General features: G+C 34.1%; 1 protein-coding gene across 5 annotated transcripts in view; it reads left to right on the top strand.

The window, feature by feature from the left end:
• Positions 1-21028, top strand: part of KANSL1L (KAT8 regulatory NSL complex subunit 1 like) — a 155073-nt gene that overhangs the window by 7309 nt on the left and 126736 nt on the right. For 3 of the 5 annotated variants that reach the window (XM_059928605.1, XM_059928604.1, XM_059928601.1), the window contains exon 2: positions 8247-9363. In XM_059928605.1, the coding sequence (XP_059784588.1) occupies positions 8276-9363 (1088 nt within the window). In that variant the 5' untranslated portion in view covers positions 8247-8275. Of the gene's footprint in view, positions 1-5207; positions 5392-6228; positions 6308-8246; positions 9364-21028 lie in introns of those variants that run through there. The other 2 variants (XM_059928603.1, XM_059928602.1) reach the window with 2 other exon arrangements.

Genomic DNA, 21028 nt, shown 5'->3' with positions numbered 1-21028 from the left:
ATATTCTATTCCTTTTTTTTTTTTCTTCAGCCTCTTTCCTCTTCGCTTTTCATTTTGGAAGTCTCTGTTGACATATCCTCAAGCTCAGAGATGCTTTTCTCAGTCATGTCCAGTCTACTAATGAGTCTATCAAAGGCATTTTCATTTCAGTTATGGTGTTATTGGTCTCCAGCATTTCTTCTTGATTCTTTCTTAGAATTTCCATCTATTTCCATATCTTTGCTTACATTATGCATCTGTTATTGCATGTTGTCTACTTTTTCCATTAGAGCCCTTAGAAAATCATAATTTGTTGTTTAAGTTATTTTAAAGACACAGTCTGATAATTCCAACATTCCTCTCATATCTGAATCTGGTTCTGATGCTTGCTCTGTCTCTTCAAACTGTGTTTTTTGTCTTTTAGTATGCCTTGTAATTTCCTGTTGAAAGAGGGAACATGATATACCTAGTAAAAGGAACTTTAGTAAATAGGTCTTTAGTAAGATGTGAGGTATAGAGGAAGCATTCTATAGTCTGATGATTAAGTCTGTCTTTTAGGGAGGCTGTGCCCCAACTTCACAAATGCTTCACAGATTTTTCCACCTCTTAGGTGGGATAGGATGGCTCGATGGGACTGGGGTTAGGTATTTCCCTTCCCCCACATGGAAGGCTAGTAAAAGCTGGAGCGGGGTATTTCTTTTTTTTTTTTTTTTCTTTTTTCGGGGTATTTCTTTAATTTATTTTAAGAAAAAGCAAGACTCTTCAACAGATTTCTTAGAACGTAATAATCATCTTTCACTTCTTTATCTTCATTTTATTTGAACTCACTGTGGCATTTGATAGAGCTGCCCATGTCTTTTTAACATACTTTTGAACACTTTGGAATCTCAATTACATACACTCTGGAATTTCCTTTTCTCTCACTAACTGGACTTTCTATTTGCTTTCTTTCTTTTCCTTTTTTTTTTTTTTTTTTTTGGTTTTTGGGTTTTTTTAATGTTTTAATGAATGGGAGTGTGCATTTTAAAAAATTATTTATTTTTTGGCCACACCGTGCAGCATGCAGGATCTTAGTTCCCTGACTGGGGATCAAACCTGTGCCCCCTGCATTGGGAGCTCAGAGTCTTAACCACTGGACTGCCAGGGAAATCCCACTAACTGGACTTTCTAAGTCTCCTCTTAGGGCTCTTCCTCCTTTGTAACACCTCTTCCTTTGTTCAGATAAATGTGAGTGAACCCCCTGGCTTGATCCTGATCTCCTTTCTCTCTCTAGCTCATTATGTTCTAGACAAGTTTGTAATTTTTGTTCCACAAACACCGAATTTATTCCTGCTTTACAGCTTTCTATTAATTGTCTTTTTTCCTTGGAAAGCTCTTACCCCAAACCTTGGTTAGCTTGTTATTGTCATTTCAAGTCTCAGAGCATATGTCACCAACATAGAAGTCTTCCTTCATCTACAAATCTAAATTAGCTCCTACTGCAGTGTAGTTATGCTCTATTACTCTACTTTGTTTAATTTTTATAAAAACACTATGAGACCCCTATTTACTTCTGATCTTTTTGTTTTCTTGTTTGTGTATTCTCTACCTACCATTTGCTAGATAGAATGTAGGCTCTGTGAGAATAGAAACCTTATTTGTCATGCTCTCTACAATCTTTCTAGTACCTAGGGTAGTGTCTCTTACACACGTCTCAATAAATATGTGTTAACTGAACTGTTGAACGTTTGATCTTAGATCAAATATATATTAAATGGAAGTTAAAATCCAGCTTCTACCAAAAATAGACAAAACTACATTTATGACTTAATGTTGGCCATTTCTTCATTTTCTGCTTTTAAAAAGTCAACTGGTTAATTTCCATAATTTTTGGAAAATTTTTATTTGTTTTGTTTTTAAAAGATGAAATAGGTTTACAGCTGTCATTCACAAGCACTTCTCTATAAATAACTTGTTGTGGTATGGATGGATTTATACCCAAATGAAAACCAGATGGTCTTACTTGTGGTTAGTTATTCTCACTGTCTTAAATTGGCTTCTGAAATACTGGAGACACCTTTTAGATGCTATAAAATAATTTTGATCATTATGGAACTAATGGAGATATCTTCAGGTGAATTTGCAGAATTATTATTTTATACTCTCAAATCAGTATTCCTTATGCATTCTGCCTCTAACCAGTTGTCTATTATGTGTAAAAATGAAATAATATACAATTGAAAATAATTACAGTTTAAAACTGTATATGGTCAAAACCATTATTCAGAGTTAACCTGAATGGTAAATTCAGTGACTTTCAGGAGTTTGCACATCTGATTTCCACTAATTCCTAGACATATTATCTTCTGTATGTTTATGTCAAAGGCTCCTCAGTTGTTATATTTTAAATAGTTGTTAAATGTTTATTTCATTGTTTATTTTAATTTTGAGGAAGTGAAAGTTAATCAATTTTTTTCTCTTATGAATAATGTTTTTTGTGTCATAGCTAAAAAAAATCTTTGCCCAACCCAATATCACAAAGATCTTCTCCTATTTTTTTCTAGACATTTTATGGTTTTAAGTTTTACATTTAGGTCTATGATCCATTCTGATGGATGTGACTATTTTTGTATAAGGTATTAGGTGTGGGTTAAGGCTCAGGATTTTGCATATGGATGCCTTACTGTTCCAGAATCATTTGTTTTAAAAATACTAAGTCTTTCTGCATTGAATTGCCATTACATCTTTGCCAAAAATCAATTGACCATATATGTGTGGGTCTATTTCAGAACTCTATTTTTTCCTTTGATCTATCTGTCCATTCTTTTGCCAATCCATGTTTATTTTGACTACTGTAAATAGATAGGTAGTATGAGTCCTTCAGCTTTGTTCTCTTTCTTGTTTTGGCTATTCTAGTTGCTTTCCCTTTCCATACAAATTTATGAATCAGCTTGTTGATATTAACAAAAATTCTGCCAAGATTTTGATTGGGATTGTGTCGAATCTATAGATCAGTTTAAGGAGAATTAACATTGTAACAATATTGAATAATTAATCCATGAACACAATGTGTCAGTCCATTTATTTAGATCTTACTTGATTGTTTTGCATTGGTGGTTGTTTTTTTCAGTGTGTAGATCCTGCACATTTTTTGTTAGATTTATACCTAAGTATTTCATATTTTTAAGCTATTGGAATTAATACTATTTTAAAAATTTCTATTTCTGTTTTTTTCATTTCCATTATCTAGAAATATAAATGATTTTTGTATCTTGACCTTATGTCTGCTGCCCTAGTAAACTCATTAGATCTAGGAGCTTTTTTTATAGATCCCTTGGGATTTTCTATGTAGAAAATCATGTCATCAATGAATAGACACAGTTTTACTTTTTATTTTCCAGATTTCTATGCGTTTTGTTTCTTTTTTCTTCTTCTGTTCCACTGGCTAGGACCTCCAATGTGATGATGAATAGGAGTGATGAGAACAGACACCTTGCCTCATTCCCAATCTTATAGTAAAAGCATTCAGTCTTTCATCATTAACCATGAAGCGGTCTCTAGGCTTTTGTGTAGATACTCTTTTTCAGGTTAAGCAATTTCCCTCCTTTTCCTAATTTACTGAGTTCTTTTTTTTTTTTCTAATTATGAACAGATACTGGCTTTTGTCGGATGCTTTTTATTTGTTTTTTTTCTTTAGTCTTTTGATATGGTGAATTTCAATGATTAATTTTTTTAAAATGTTGAACCAGTCTTACATTCATGGAATAAGCCATACTTGGTTGTGACTTATTATTCTTTTTATATATTGCTGTGTTTGTAACATTTATTTTAAAAATAATAACTGAAATAGGTGTTGTTTCTACTTTTATTACTTAAATTCTGGGATACCTTTAAAAATCATGACTCTCTTGTCTGTTTGTTTATTAATTCAGCCAACAAATATCTGACAATTATTGTGTGGTAGACATTGTTTTAAGTGCTGCAGATTAGAACATTGAACAAAATTGAGTTCTGCCCTTAGACGATATTACTTCCTAGAATGTAATATAAAGTCAGGTTCTGACATTAGCACCCTGAGGAACAAAACAGTGTAGGGGAATGGAGAATCATGAAGTGAGGGGCTAAAGCTATTTTAAATAACTAGTCAAGGCAGGACTCTCTGAGGAGGTGACTGTAGGGCAGAAACATGAATGAAGTGAGGGAGCTAGCTATCTTATTTGTGGAAAATTGTTCCAGCAAATACGAAGTCCTGAAGCAAGGACTTGTTTGGTGTGTTTCAAGAATAACACAGAGGCTAGTGTTTATGGAGTGCAGTAACCCATGGAGAAAGTTACAGGAGGCTAAGTAGTCAGGGACTTGATAGTGTAGAACTTTGTAGGCCATGGTAAGAAAAACTTTGGATTTTAAGTATAATGGCAACCACTTATTTTTCACCAAATATTAATTCAGTATCTGCTATATGTCAGATACTTTTGCATCTTGACAACATAGCAGTTAACAAAATAGTAAAAAATCCAAGCAGTTGTAGATCTTAGAAATGTTAGTAATAAGTGTAGTTGTTTATGTTAATATGGAGGTAGTCAGAAGTGGTAGAGTTTAGAATGATCAGTTAGTAAGCATTGGTTATACACAGTGATTACATATTTAGGTATTTTAAAAAATTGGAATAAATGGACTTGAGTTTTATGCTAAAACTATATGAACATAATTTAACCTTTTTTAATAATAGGAGACATTTATTTTCTTGAGTTTCTTTTGGCTGCAAAGTACAGAGACTTTCAGGCTAGGGTTTTTTAATAAGGATAGAGTCGGGAGTAGAATACAGAAGAACTTCATGGAAATCCTAGAATAGGAACTGTGATATGGCTGGGCCTTCCAGAGTCCAGAATCCCCAAATCTTTATATCCAAGTGTGTTAATTATCTATTGCTATGTAACACATTACTCCAAAATTTAATGGCTTAAAACATTTATTTCACAGCTTCTGGGGGTCAGGAATCTAGGCATGGCTTAGCTGGGTGCCTCTGGCTCAAGGCTTCTCACAAGGCTGCAGTCAAAGTATTGGTTGGAGCTGCAGGCATCTGAAGGCTTGATTGAGGAAGGATCTGCTTCTCAGATCATTCACGTGGCTGGTTGGCAGGCTTTAGGTCATTGCTGTCTGTTGGCTGAAGACAATAGTTCTTTGCCATGAGCGTCTTCCCAGCTCACAACATGGCAGCTGGTGCTCCTGAATGAGAGGGATGACAAGATGGAAGCCACAGTATCTTTGTAACCTAATGTTGAAAGTGGCATCCCATTATCTCTGCTGTATTCTGTTTGCTAGAAGCAAGTCACTAAATCCAGTCCACACTCAAGAGGAGAGGATTACACAAAGGCATGAATACCAGGAGATGGGGATTATTAAGATCACTTTAGAAGCTGCCTATCATACCAAGTAAGCCCTACAGAGCTTACCAGAGTTTTTGTGTGTATGTTTTATTCTAGTTCTCTACCATAAAGGTTCCGTAGCCACTCTCAATGTCTACATTTCTTTCCCTTCTCTTTTTTCTACCAACTCCATTTCTTATCTATTAATCTATGTATCTTTTTTCTACTTATTTTTAGTTTCCCCTTATCTTTAGTTTATCCAGGGCCTAAGATGAACTCCACTGCTTCTTCTTATTTCACCTTCTGCCCCTGCTGCTAGCCACTTTGATTATATCCTTAGCACCCTGTTCAAATTTTTGAAAGAGAGAAGGTGAGTAAGGAGGGGATAGAGTACAGTATCTTTTGAATATGATTACCTCAGAGAGAACTGTGATTAGGGCAGTTTCCCTCAGAGAGCAATGTAGTTATTTAAATACTGTTGTAGATGTTTATAAATTAGAAGTTATAGGTCATTGAGTTGATCAAGTGACAGACTGAATCTTGAAAAAAAAATTTCCCAATGCTAGCTTGTTTTATAATTATTTTTCTATTTCTCATAAAAGTAGAGTGCAAACTATATTTTTAAAAAGAAAACCCAATATTATGGTTATTTTTGTTTTCCTATTTGTTTTGGATTTAGAATAAATGAAAATCTGTTATATATAGGATTTATTATTTTTGAGGCACTATATAAAAGTGTATAAATTTTGAGACAGAAAATTATACAGAAATCTACATTTTTTGGAGACATTATACAGTAAAATATAAAAAAGGCAAACATTTTTATCACACAGAATTAACAATGATTAACATTTGCTCATATTTCATTTAATCTTTTTCCCCCAAGTAATAAAATATTGTAGTTAAAATTCAGCTCCTCTTAAAACACCACTGTTAGTTCTGTTTCATGGAACTTACCTGATGCAACTACTGTTACAACTTTGGTGGGTATTTTTCTGGTTCGTCTTTTATTCTTGTAAACACATAAACACAACATGTATATGTACATAAATATGGTATGGTTTTGTGTTTGTGTTTTATTTATATGGTACCATACTATACATTTTCTGCACCATTTCTTTTTTTTTAAACTTTATTCTGTTTTTGAGGTTTGTCCATATTGATACATATACTAGGTCATTTTTTTTTTAACTGCTATTCTAGTATTCCATCATGTTTTAATATCCATTCTCTCACTGTTAGATATCTAGGTTGCTTTGAAAGAGTGTTTTGCTCATATAAACACTGATCTCTTGTGCACCTGTGACAAACACATTTTCCACATTATTGTCAAATTATAGAATCAATTTATAGTTCAAATAGATGTGAAAAATCTTATTTACCCATGTTCCCATGGTAAGTGATATTTTCAGACTTAAAACCCTCTTTTCAATTTGGTGATTAGAAAACTGGTCTCTTGCATTATTAATCTGCATTTCATTTATTACTGGTAAAGTTGAGTATATGTTTAATGACCATTTGGATGTCATCATCTCTGAAGTGTCCGACTGTTGTAACCTTTGCCCGTTCCTAGGCGTTCTTAATATATTCTGGATACTAATCCTTTGTCTATTGATATACGTTGCAGTTATCTTCTCCTAGTCTATCACTTGCTTTTAACCCTGTGTGTAGATTTTTATTTTAATTGCATAGAAGTTTTTGTGCCTTTTTTTCCTTTTGATCATTCTTATTAGTCTTTGCAAAGAATCAGCTTTTGGTTCTGTGTTTTTAAACAAGAATGAAGGGTCTAGAGTTACAGCTACCTCCTGGGGACATACAGTATGGGAGTGTGGCCATTTAAATGACTATTAACTGTCATGTTCATTGAAACAAAAATTATGGAGTGTCATAGTTCCAAAGTGTCTTCAAAAACTTGTAATTGTTAATGAAGAAAATTTTTTTCACTAACTCTTCAATCTTCATAATTTTTAATAGTACTAGATTAACTTTTTTATGAGTCAGAATATATGGTTTTATACTTTTTCTTTTGATAAAATTTGTTTAATTATGGGATTAATCTTTAGTGTCATCTGTTACATTCCCCACTATTTTTCAGGCAGGAGTAAGAGCTTCTATAATGATAATTGATGTCTATCCATTTGTGAAAAGGAAAATAATGATTGCAGATGCTTTTTCAGAAAAAAAATTTTGCACATTGCAGATTAGGCTAGTTTTTACTACCACATTATTTTTAGCACCTGTGAAATTATATACATTTTTTTTTTTTTTTTTTTTTTTGCTGTGCTGTGAGGCTTGTGGGATCTTAGTTCCCCGACCAGGGATTGAACCCTTACCCTGACAATGAAAGTGCAGACTCCTAACCACTGGACCGCCAGGGAATTCCCAATTATATACTTTTTTTGTAGTTCAGTTCACTTATATCTTCTTACCTTATTTCCTACATTTTAGTTATTAATACTGTTCAGACTGTGAAGTTTAAATTGAGAAATGAAGGTTTTGAGCAATTTATTATATCTTATAAAAATAATACTTTTGGCTGAAAATGTGGGATTGAGTCACATTTTCAAGTATGAATCCCAGGTTGGATTTTTTCTTTTAACTCTCACCAAACATTGTCCACAAAATGGAACCCTAAGATGTAATTGCATTCACAAATATTTGTCTAACTCTTAAATACTAGGCACTGTGCAACTTTCATTGGAGTTTTGGGTATTAGGCCCCCAGTCAGAATGAAGAATAGTCCTTATTGAATTCCTTATGAGCTAGCAAAGAGCAGAGATAATGTTAGGAGTTGGGAAATAGAGGAGGAATTTAGTTCCATTCACTTTTTAATCAGAGACATTGAAAGTGTTGCCCTTGGGGAAAGTATAAGCGTAAAACTTTTTTCTTGATATTTGATCATTTATTTTTACATTATTTTAGGTTTGCAGTAATTATCTGCAGGATTCGCCATGACCCCAGCTCTGAGGGAGGCAGCAACAAAGGGTATCTGCTTTTCATCTTTACCAAGTACCATGGAGTCGGACAAGATGCTATGCATGGAAGGTCCAAGAACTGTAGATGAAAAGCTAAAAGGAGACACTTTCTCTCAGATGCTGGGATTTCCAACTTCTGAACCTACTCTTAGCACTAATTTTGTGAATTTAAAACATTTTGGCTCCTCTCAGTCTTCAAAACATTACCAGACTGTTCTTTTAATGAGTTCTAATGCTACATTAAATAAATACAGTGAGAATTATAAACAAAAGAAATTAGGGGAACCCCACTGCAATAAGCTGAAAAACATACTGTGTAATGGCAGCAACATTCAGCTCAGTAAAATCTGTCATTCTCGTTCTGAAGAGTTCATCAAAAAGGAACCTCTGTCAGATACCACGAGTCAGTGCATGACAGATGTACAAATTATTCTGGATTCAAATATAACCAAAGACACTAATGTAGGTAAAGGACAACTGAAAAACTGTAAGTGGTACCAAAAGAATGCACTTTTGGATAAAGTTAGTGACGCTGAGATTAAAAAGGGTTTATTGCACTGTGCTCAAAACAAAATTGGGCCTGACCACTCACACGTGCCTATTAGTTTCTCAACTGCTGAAAAAGAGGAGGAAGTGAGTGCTCGTTTACTTCACTGTATAAGCAAACAGAAAATTTTACTTAGCCAGGCTAGAAGAACTCAGAAACATTTGCAGATGCTCCTGGCAAAGCATGTTGTTAAGCACTATGGTCAGCAAATGAAATGTTCTATGGAACATCAACTCCCCAAAATGAAGATTTTTCATGAACCTACCACAATTTTGGATAACAGTTTACCTAAATGCACTGAAATTAAACCAGACACCAACTTATTGACTGCAGAGAATAAATTGTGGAATGATACAAAAAATGGCTTTGCACAGTGTACAGCTGCAGAAATCCAAAGATTTGCACTGTCTGCTACAGGGCTGTTGTCTCATGTTGAAGAGGGTCTGGATTCTGATGCAACTGATAGCAGCTCTGATGACGATTTGGATGAATATACCATTAGAAAAAATGTGTCCGTGTAAGTGCAAAATTATTATTAGACCTTTTACTATTCTGTATATAGCAGCAATTTTGTCTTGATTTCAAGATATGTTGAAAAGAAATAGATTTTCTAAAATCTTAAAGCCATAATCTTTAAGTTATAAAACTTTGGTGGATTTTTAAAATGTTTCTTTTGTTAAAAATGACAGTCTGTGAATATATACATACTATTTAAAAATAAGTTACCCAACTGCTCTATCTAGGAAAAATACCCAAATAGGAATAATGAAAAATAATTAGCTATAAATATGTATTTTTCCTGTTCTTGAATAGAATAGGCTGTGGACATGGCTTAAAATTTTGCTTAAGTTATCTAGCCAAAATGTATAGCTAAAAAAATTGAAAGTCTGCGTAGGTAGCCCTCACTGGCTTCAGGAGTTTATCAGTTGGCAGTACATATAAATTGACCTGCTACTTAAAAAAAATTTTTTTAACTATTTATATGCTCATATTCACAGCTTTCAGCTCTTGTCTTTACCAATTTAGTCAATTTTTTTTAGATTAATATAACCAAAACAAAATTATAACGTCAGCTCTTAGATACCTATTGAATGCTTATGTGCTGGACGCTAGAGATTCAGTGATAGGCAAAATATTCACAGCCTCTACCCTCTTGGGAATCTGCTTCAAAGAGAGATAACTAGATATTTTATAAAACAAAACAAAACAGAAGCACAGAGAAAAATAGTTTTACTTATCATACCATTTTAATACTGCAGAACAGCTCTGATGGAAGTTTCTGGGATGATGGAAATGTTCTATATCTGTGTTATCCAGTAGGCACTAGCCTCATGTGGCTATTGAGCACTTGAAATGTGGCCAGTACAACTGAAGAACTGAATTTTTTGTTTTAATTTATTTATTATTTATTTATTTATTTATTTTTGGCTGTGTTGGGTTTTCGTTGCTGCGCTCAGTCTTTCTCTAGTTGCGGCGAGCTGGGGCTACTCTTTCGTTGCGGTGCACGGGCTTCTCATTGTGGTGGCTTTTCTTGTTGCGGAGCACAGGCTCTAGGCACGTGGGCTTCAGTAGTCGTGGCACATGGGCTCAGTAGTTGTGGCTCACGGGCTCTAGAGCGCAGGCTCAGTAGTTGTGGCGCATGGACTCAGTTGCTCTGCGGCATGTGGGATCCTCCCGGACCAGGGCCTGAACCCATGTCCCCTGCATTGGCAGGCGGATTCTTAACCACTGTGCCACCAGGGAAGCCCAGAACTGAATTTTTAATTTTATTTAATTTGAATTAATTTTATTTTAAACAGCCAGGTAGAATATAGTTTCGAATCTAGCTTTCAGAGAATCTGTTAATGTCCCTAAATTGATGCAAAATACTGTGTATATATGTGGTATTTGGGGAGGAAGAAGTTTATCATTTTTATCAAATTCTCAAAGATAAGTGAGAATCATTATAGAATTAGAAGCGGAATACATTAATTTTTACTAATAAATAGAAGGTCAGTATATTAATTTTTATAGTGAGGAGTAAAATATAAAACAAAGTGAGCATTCCAGGCTTTTGGTGTTCTGTTATCACTATATTTGAAATGGATTTGAATGAGAGCTAATAGTTATTGAGGACATATTTTTCTAACTGGCATTGTGCTATTTACTTTACATTTGATATATTATTTAATCCTTTCAACAACCATGGGAGGTAATTGTTGTTATCTTTATTTCGCTTAATGAGAAAAAGGCTCAGCATGGCTAAGTGACTTGTCTATGGTCAAAAAGACAGATAAGTGGTGGGGCTAGGCTTCTTGCCCATGTATGTGAAACTTTAAACCTATGCACTTTCTGTTGGACCATCCAACTTTGTCAACATTATATCAATGATGCTTACACATTATTAGGCAAATGTGTTCTATAAGAAGTCCAGAAATTTATCAGGTTTTCTGTTTATAATGCTTTTGAAGTAATTCAATTTAATAACATTTAGTAGGTAAATGCTGTAAATTATTTACATTTTGTTGTTGAGAAGAGCTAATGGGCAGGGTGTTTTATTATTGAAATATAATTGATGTGCAATATTATGTTAGTTTTGGGTATGCTGTGTAGTGATTTGACATTTACATGAATTTTGAAGTGATCACCACAATAAGTCTAGCAACCATCTGTCCCCATACAAAGTTATTACAATATTATCAACCATATTCCTTATGCTGTATATTACATCTCTGTGCTTTATTTGTTTTATAAATGGAGGTATATACCCCTTTAATCCCCTTCACTTCTTTCCCCCACCACCCCACACCCTCCCCCTCTGGCAACCACCTTTTTATTCTCTGTATTTATTAGTCTGTTTTTGTTTTGTTCTGCTTGTCTTGTTTTTTAGATTCCATATATGAGATCATATGGTATTCGTCTGACTTATTTCACTTAGTATAATACCCTCTAGAGTCATCCATATTGTTGCAAATGGCAAGATTTCATTTTTTATGGCTGAATAATATTCCATTGTATGTATGTGTATATATATTAAAAAAAACTTCTCCATTCACCTATGGATGGACACTTAGGTTGCTTCCGTATCTTGGCTCTTGTAAATAATGCTGCAATGAACATGGGGGTGCACATATCTTTCTGAGTTAGTGTTTTCATTTTCTTTGGATGAATACCAGGGAGTGGATTGCTGGATCATAAGGTAGTTGTATTGTTAATTTTTTGAGGAACCTCCATACTGTTTTCCATAGTGGCTGCACAAATTTACATTCCTAACAACAGAGCGCAAGGGTCCTTTTTCTCTGCATCCTCATCAACACTTGTCGTTTCTTGTCTTTTTGATAATAACTATTCTAATGGTGTGAGGTGATAGCTCATTGTGGTTTTGATTTGCAGTTCTCTGATGATTAGTGATGCTGAGCACTTTTTCATGTGCCTATTGGCTATCTGTATGTCTTCTTTGGAAAAATGTCTATTCAGGTCCTCTGCTCAGTTTTTAATCAGGTTGTTTGTTTGTTTGTTTTTGATGTTGAGTTGTATGAGTTCTTTGTATATTTTGGATATTAGCCCTTTATCAGATATGTCATTTGCAAATATATTTTCCCATTTAGTATTCAGCCTTTTGATATTTTGATAGCTTCCTTTGCTATGCAACTTAATTTTAAGCAACTTAAAGCAAGTCCTACTTTTTCTGTCATTGTATACCCAGTTCCTAGCACTGTCTGCTTTTTATTGGTTGTTTGGTGTTTGTTGAGTGAATGAATGAATTTTTCTGTATTTGTATATGTAGCTGTAAAGGTACAAAAATCGAGGTTGGCAGTCTGTAAAATTTTCTCTTTCTATATGTTTTATTTTTTCTTCTTCCATTCTGCAGTATATCTTTACTTGATTTTTCCCTCTTTTCTTCCTTGGTCTCTAGTAACAAACTGGTCACAAGATGTATCTTATACGTCTTAGAACCCGTATGAGTGTGTGTTGAATGAATGCATGAATAAAATATGCCAAAATATGGACTATGCCTAATAAGGCACTGATTTGATAGCCAATGAAGAGTGCCTTATTAAGCAGTTCATGGTTGTGGAAGACTGGAGCTTAATATCCCATGGAAAACTTGGGGAGCCAGTGTAAAATACATGCCTGAGTTAATCATTTGAGAGGTGAAGAAGCTGGAGTATTTGTACATCAAATCCCGTCAGTTACTGGGTGAAGACTATTCCTGGTTGTATTAATTCCCTGGCAGTTCTGTTCTGCCACTTGAGTGACAAAGACCACTTAAGCACCAACAACAAAAAGCCCTCAAAGAAATGCAGGTGCTGGCAGTTGGAAGTCAGGTCTGTGTCTGCTGAACTGGTATGTGTGAGGGTGGGTTCAACACACTCTGCTACAATTATGTCACCTCTCATCTGGTGGTAAGGCCTTAGAGTTCTAGATTTTATTTATTTATTTTTTCTTCTCTTCTGGGAAATGATGATTAGTTACTTTCTTCCAGGATGCATGTGGGAAAACTCATAGATTTTAACACAGACATGTTCTGATCCTTCAATGTTGTAAGAAAAAGGAAGAAACATGGCTTCTTGTCTTATTTGAGGAAATCTGCCAGTATCTTCCAAATCACTCAACCATCTTGGATGTTTGGAGAAAAATCTCTTCATTTTTCCAAATGAGTTTCCATGTATTCAAATTTTCTTTTTAGTTTTTACTTCAGTATGTAAATTGGCTGTCTTGATAAGGAAATTCTTTTAAACAAAATCAGATATTTACTAAGAAAGAAGGGAGAGTTGTTTAATTATAAGCTGTGAGGTGACTCTTTCTAGATTGAAAGACGGGAAAGAGCTAAGTAAATAGTTTCTTGCAGAGCTGCAGAAATGAATACTCAGTTTTCTATATAAACACTTCCTATTTTGACAGTAGAAAGAAAAAAACCAGGTGATGAATTTCCCTTTGAGAAATTTGATAAATAGGAGTATGAGCTCAGTGTGACATTCAGAGAGTAAAGAGACGAATAACATTATATTAATAAATTGCAAATAAGAGTACTTTTATACTTGTATAATATCAAGTTGACAAATTGTTTTGTATTTATCACCTTTTAAGTTCTCTACACTTCATAACTAGATGGGGGAAGACTTATTTTATTTGTTTTATTTTACTTGTTGGGAAACAGAAAAAGTTGAATGGAAAACAATCCTAGAGGAATTGCAATGATAGTTGAGTGACAATTTGTGACAAAAAGGAAGTGAAGAGCAGAAATTCAAAAATGTTATTGTGAAACAGATTAATAGCTACAAAATGGTAAAGAAATATTTTATATTGTGGCATAGGTACATCACTGAGGAAAGTAATATTTCAGTTAAAATAAGCTCATTGTTTTATTTTTTTAACTAGTAAAATTTATTTTAGAGCAGTTTTAGGTTCACAGCAATATTGAGCAGAAAGTACAGTTTCCATATACCCCTTTCCCCCTCCACTCATACAAACTTCTCCCACTATCAACATCCCCCACCATAGTGGTACTATTTGTTTCAATCAGTGAACCTCCATAGACACATCATTATTACCCAAAGTCCATAGTTTACATTAGGGTTTACTCTTGGTATTGTACATTCTATGGGTTTGGACAAATGTACAATGACATGTACCTACCATTGTAGTATCACACAGAATAGTTTCACTGCCCTATAAGTCCTCTGTGTTCTGCCTATTCATCCTTTCCTCCCTCATAACCCCTGACAACCACTAATCTTACTATCTCCTTAGTTTTATCTTTTCCAGAAAGTCATATAGTTGGAATCATACAGTATGTAGCCTTTTCAGATTGGCTTCTTTACTTAGTACTATGCATTTAAGTTTTTCCCTTGTATTTTCCTGGCTTGATAGCTCATTTCTTTCTAGCACTGAATAATATTCCATTGTCTGCCTATAACCACAGTTTATTTATCCATTCACTTGTTGAAAGGTGTCTTGGTTGCTTCTAGGTTTTGGAAATTATGAATAAAGCTGCTATAAATGTCTGCATGCTGGTTTTTGTGTGGACATACATTTTCAGTTCATTTGGGTAGATGCCAAAGAGTCCAATTGCTGGATTATATGGTAAGAGTATGTTTAGTTTTGTAAGAAACTGCCAAACTGTCTTCCAAAGTAGCTATACTATTTTGCATTCCAGCCAATAATGAATGACAATTCCTATTGCTCCACACCTTTGCCAGCATTGGTGTTGTCAGTGTTTCGGATTTTGGCTATTATAACAGATGTGTAGTGGTATCTTATTGTTGTTTTAATTTGCAATTCCCAAATGACATATGATGTTGAACATCTTTTCATATGCTTACTTGCCACATATATGTATCTTCTTTGGTGAGGTGTCTGTTCAAGTCTTTTGCCGATTTTTTAATTGGGTTGAGTTTTAAGAGTTCTTTGTATATTTCAGATAATAGTCCTTTATTATATATATCTTTTGCAAGTGTTTTCTCCCAGTCTGTGGCTTGCCTTCTCATTCTCTTTCAAGTGTCCTTTACAGAGGAGAAGTTTTTAATTTTAATGAAGTCTAGCTTATCAATTATTTCTTTCATGGATCATGCCTTTGTTTTGTCTAAAGTGTCATCACCATATGCAAGGTCACCTAGATTTTCTCCTATGTTATCTTTTTTGGAATTTTATAGTTTTGTGTTTTACATTTAGTTCTATGATCATTTTTGAGTTAATTCTTGGGAAGAGTGTAAGGTCTATGTCTAGATTCTTTTTTTTTTTACATGTGGATGTCTAGTTTTTCCAACACTATATATTGAAAAGACTGCCCTTTCTCCACTGTTTTGCTTTCACATCTTTGTCAAAAACCAGTTGACCATATTTTTGTGGATTTATTTGGGGGCTCTATATCTGGTTCAGTTAATCTCTTTGTTCTTTTGTCAATACCACATTGTCTTGATTACTGTAGCTTTATACTAAGTCTTGAATATGGATAGTGTCAATCCTCTGACTTTGCTGTTCTCCTTCAATATTTTGTTGGCTATCATGGGTCTTTTGCCTCTCCATATAAACTTTAGAATCATTTTGTTGATTTCCACAAAACAGCTTGCTGGCATTTTAATTGGTATTGCATTGAATCTATAGATCCAGTTGGGAAAAACTGGTATACTGACAATATTGAATCTTCCTATGCATGAACATGGAATATCTCTCTAATTTTTTAGTTCTTCTTTGATATCTTTAATCATAGTTTTGTTGTTTTCCTCATATAGATCTTATACATATTTTGTAAGATCTATACCTAAGATTTCATTTTTGGGGATGGTAATGTGCTTTTAATTCAAATTCTGCTTTTTTACTGCTGGTTTATGGGAAAGCAGTTGACTTTTTTGTATATCACCTTTGTATCCTGCCACCTTGCTGTAATTGCTTATTTGTTGTAGGCTTTTAAAAATTGATTCTTTTGGATTCTTCCCATAGATAATCATGTCATCTGTGAACAGAGTTTTATTTCTTCCTTACAAACTTGTATATCTTTTATTTCCTTTTCTTGTCTTATTGCTTTAGCTACGATTTCTAGTACAATGTTGAAAAGGACAGATGAGAGGATATCTTGTCTTGTTTCTGATCTTAGTGGGAGAGGTTCTACTCTCTTACAATTAAGTATGATGTAGCTGTAGGTTTTTGGTAGATAATCTTTATCAGGTTGAGGAAATCCCCTTTTTCTAGTTTACTAAGAGTTTTTATTGTGAGTATGTGTTGTACTTTGTGAAATGCTATTTTTGCACCTATTGGTATGATCATGTGATTGTTTTCTCTTTGATGTGATATGATGTAATGATGTGATATTGATATGATAATATGATGCCTGTTGATATGATGGATCACATTAATTGATTTCGAATGTTGAACCAGCTTTGCATACGTAGGATAAATCCCACTTGGTTATGGTATGTAAGTCTTTTTATACATTTTTAAATTCAATTTGCTAACATTTTGTGGTTCTTTGTGTCTATCTTCATGAGATTGTAGTTTTCTTGTAATAGCTTTATCTGGTTTTGGTATTCGGGTAATGCTGACATCATAAATGAGTTAGGAAGTAGTCCCTCTCCTTCTATCTTCTGAAAGAGATTCTAGAGAATTCGTAAAATTTCTTCTTTAAATTTTTGGTAGAATTTATCAGTGAACCCATTTGGGCCTGCTGCTTTCTGTTTTGGAAGGTTACTAATTATTGATTTAATTTCTTTAACAGATACAGGCCTATTCAGATTGTTTATTTCTTCTTGTTTGAGATTTGGCAGATTGTACCTTTCAAGGAATTGGCCCATTTCCTCTACATTATCAAATTAGTGGACTTAGAGTTGTTCATGATACTCCTTTATTATCCGTTTAGGGTTCATAGGATCTGTGGTGAAGTCTCCTCTTCCATTTCTGATATTGGTAATTTCTGTCATCTCTCTTTAATTCTAGTTATCCTGGACAAAGGCTTATTGACTTCACTGATCTTTTCAAAGAACCATTTTTTGGTTTTGTTGATTTTTCTCAGTTGATTTCGTGTTTTCAGTCTCATTGATTTCTGCTCAGATTTTTATTATTTCTTTTCTTCTCCTTACTTTGGATTTAACTTGCTCTTCTTTTTCTAGTTTCCTAAAGTGGAGCTTAGATGGTTGATTTTTAGATCTCTCTTATTTTCTAATGTATGAATTTAATGCTGTAAATTCTGTTTTTTCTCTGATGCTTTTCCCTGTAAGCACTGTTTCCACTGTATCCCACAAATTTTGAGACTTGTATTTGCATTTTCCTTTCATTCGTAGTATTTTAAAATTTCTACTGAAATTTCTTCTTCACCCCATGTATTAATTAAAAGTGTGTTGTTTCCTCAGCATGGTGGGGGCTACAAGCATAGGAGAGAGGGAAGAGTAGTTACACATAGCCCCATCTCAAAGCTCATTGGCCAGCTGGGTCTCAGTAGTAAAATGGAGCTAGTTCCGGTTTCAAAAGTATTTGATGGAAAGGTGAGACAGAGCCACCCAATCAGCCTGCCCTGGAGAGGCTGCCCCAAGGCTTAATTCCTCCCCTCCCAATGAAGATCAACCTCTGCGTAACTACTAAACAGAACTGGAGAAGTAAGAGACCTCAGGTGTGCTTCCTAAGTACCCTTAATCTGAATTATCTGTAACACGAGATAATCAAAAGTCCTTTAGAGAACATTTTTACATTTAACTTAAATTTTAGTCATTTATGTGGCTAAGGAGTATTTTAGCCATGTTTTTTAAGTGAAGTTATTCCAAAAGACCTAACAAAACCCTGGCCACTCTGAAGTACTGATAGAATGAAACAAAACAACAGGAGGGCCAACACAAGGGTGAAGGAATAAAAGCCCTGGGTGCAAAATTTAAGGAGACAGTCACTCACAAGCTAGTGTATGTGAAGATTCAGCTATTGAGAGTGAGTGCCTCCTTAACTTTTGTACCTTGCCTTGCAAGAGCTTTTTCTTGATGCCTCTGGGTCAAAAATGTATCACTTATTTTATGATACAATCATGACACAGCTGCAGATGGTAGAAAATATTGAAGTGAATGGCTATGCAGGTATAAAATTTCATGAAATTTTCTTTTTTAAAAGTTTCTTAGTTTATAGCAATTTATCTGTCAAAAAGGTTGATTTCGAAAAATGTCTGGCTCTGTGGCTGTCTTTTTAGAATCTAGAATCTAGATTAACTAGCTGAAGACCAAGTATCTTTCCAGACAATTATCTTGCCCCCCCCAAAGAAGATATTTTACTCTATTATCAATATTTTCAGGTTGATCGACATCATTTAGAACACTATGTACCCCCTTTGTACAGCTATATATTGGTAGGTATTCTCAATTTCTACCAGCTCTTCCTTCTAACTTTATTAAACATGTTGATGATACTCTAAAATTGTTCTTTTGAATACAAACTCCCTCCACACCACTTTTTATTTTTCTTTTCATATATCCTCCTTTCTCTTCAATTTTTTTCCTTTCTTCTTGGTATCATGAGAAACAGCTTAAGCACCTTCTTGTTAATAAATCATTCTAGCCTCTATTTATTTCTTTCTTTACTGGCCGTATCGCGTGTCACGTGGGATCTTAGTTCCCCTACCAGGGATCTAACCCATGCCCCCTGCAGTGGAAGCGCAGAGTCTTAACCACTGGACCGCCAGGGAAGCCCCTCATTCTAGCTTTTATTGCATTTACTTTAAATTTACAGGCAAAATACTTCTGGATTCAATAGGATTCTTTTGTGTAAACCAGGCAAAATACTCTGACAAGCAAAATCATTAAAAAATACAGTGCATATTAAAATTAAATAACTGTTTCTAATAAAAAAAAAGTGTGTTGTTTAATCTCCAAGTATTTTGGGATTTTCCAGTTAACCTTTCTGTTAATGATTTCTAATTTAATTCCATTGTGGCCTGAGAGCAGACATTATATAATTTCTGTTTTTTAAAACTTGTTGAAGTGTGTTTTATGGCCCAGAATATGGTCTCTTTTGGTGAATGTTTAATGTTAGCTTGAGAAAAATGTGTAATCTGCTGTTGTTGGATGAAGTAGGCTATAGGTGTCAATTATATCCAGCTGATTACTGGTGCTGTTGAGTTCATCTCTGTCTTTACTGATTTTCCGCCTGTTGGATCTGCACATTTCTGATAGAGGGAATGTTAAAGTCTCCAATATAATAGTGGATTCATCTATTTCTTCTTGCAGTCATCTATCAGTTTTGCCTTACATAGCTTGATGCTCTTTGATAGATGCATACACATTAAGGATTGTTATCTTCTTGAAGTGTTGACCCTTTTATTATTATGTAATACCCCTCTTTATCCATGATAACTTTTCTTGCTGTGAAGTTTGCTCTGTCTGAAATTAACATACCTACTCCCACTTTCTTTTGATTAGTGTTAGCATGGCCTAACTTTCTCTGTCTCTTCAGTTTAGTTTTTTTTTTTTTTCTTTTTTTTAAGTATAGCAGTTATTTATTAGTGAGATTAATGGTTACAATTCTCCCTCTGGACCTGTTAGCCTTGTACATAAAAAAATTATTATTTTTTTTAATTGAAGTATAGTTAATTTACAATGTTGTCTTACTTTCAAGTGTACAGCAAAGTGATTGAGTCATATATATATATATATATGTGTGTGTGTATATATTAGATTTTTTTCCATTATAGGTTATTACAAGATATTGAGTATAGTTCCCTGTGCTATACAGTAGGTCCTTGTTGTTTACCTATTTTGTATATAGTAGTGTGTATATGTTAATCCCAAACTCCTAATTTATCTCTCCCCCTCCCTTTTGGTAACCATAAAAATGTTTTCTGTGTCTGTGAGTCTATTTCTGTTTTGTAAATAAGTTCATTTGTATCATATTTTAAGATTCCACATATAAGTGATATCATATGATATTTGTCTTAACTCTGTCTGACTTACTTCACTTAATATGATAATCTCTAGGTCCATTCATGTTGCTGCAAATGGCATTATTTTATTCTTTTTTTATGGCTGGGTAATATTCCATTGTGTATATATATATATATACCATATCTTCTTTATCCACTCATCTGTCGATGTTGCTTCCATGTCTTGGCTATTGTAAATAGTGCTGCTATGAACACTGGGTGCATATATCTTTTCAAATTAAAGTTTTCTCTGGATATATGCCCAGGAGTGGGATTGCAGGATCATATGGTAACTCTATTTTTAGTTTTTTAAGGAACTTACATACTGTTCTCCATAGTGATTGCACCAATTTACATTCCCACCAACACTATAGGCGAGTTCCTGTGTCTCCACACCCTCTCCAGGATTTATTATTCATAGAGTTTTTAATGATGGCCATTCTGACTGATGTGAGGTGATACTTCATTGTAGTTTTGGTTTGCATTAATCTAATAATTACTGATATTGAGCATCTTTTCGTGTTCCTGTTAGTCATCTGTATGTCTTCTTTGGAGAAATGTCTATTTAGGTCTTCTGCCTATTTTTCGATTGGGTCGTTTGTTTTACTGACATTAAGCTGTATGAGCTGTTCGTATATTTTGGAAATTAATCCCTTGTTGGTAGCAACGTTTGCAAATATTTTCTCCCAGTCCGTAGGTTGTCTTTTTGTTTTGTTTATGGTTTCCTTTGGTATGCAAAAGCTTTTAAGTTTCATTAGGTCCCATTTGTTTATTTTGTTTCTATTTCCATTACTCTAGGAGACAGATCGAAAAA

This window comes from Balaenoptera ricei, chromosome 7 (genome assembly GCF_028023285.1).
Source record: "Balaenoptera ricei isolate mBalRic1 chromosome 7, mBalRic1.hap2, whole genome shotgun sequence".
In the NCBI taxonomy this organism is placed as follows: Eukaryota; Metazoa; Chordata; class Mammalia; order Artiodactyla; family Balaenopteridae; genus Balaenoptera; species Balaenoptera ricei.
This window is presented reverse-complemented; position numbering and strand designations above follow the sequence as displayed.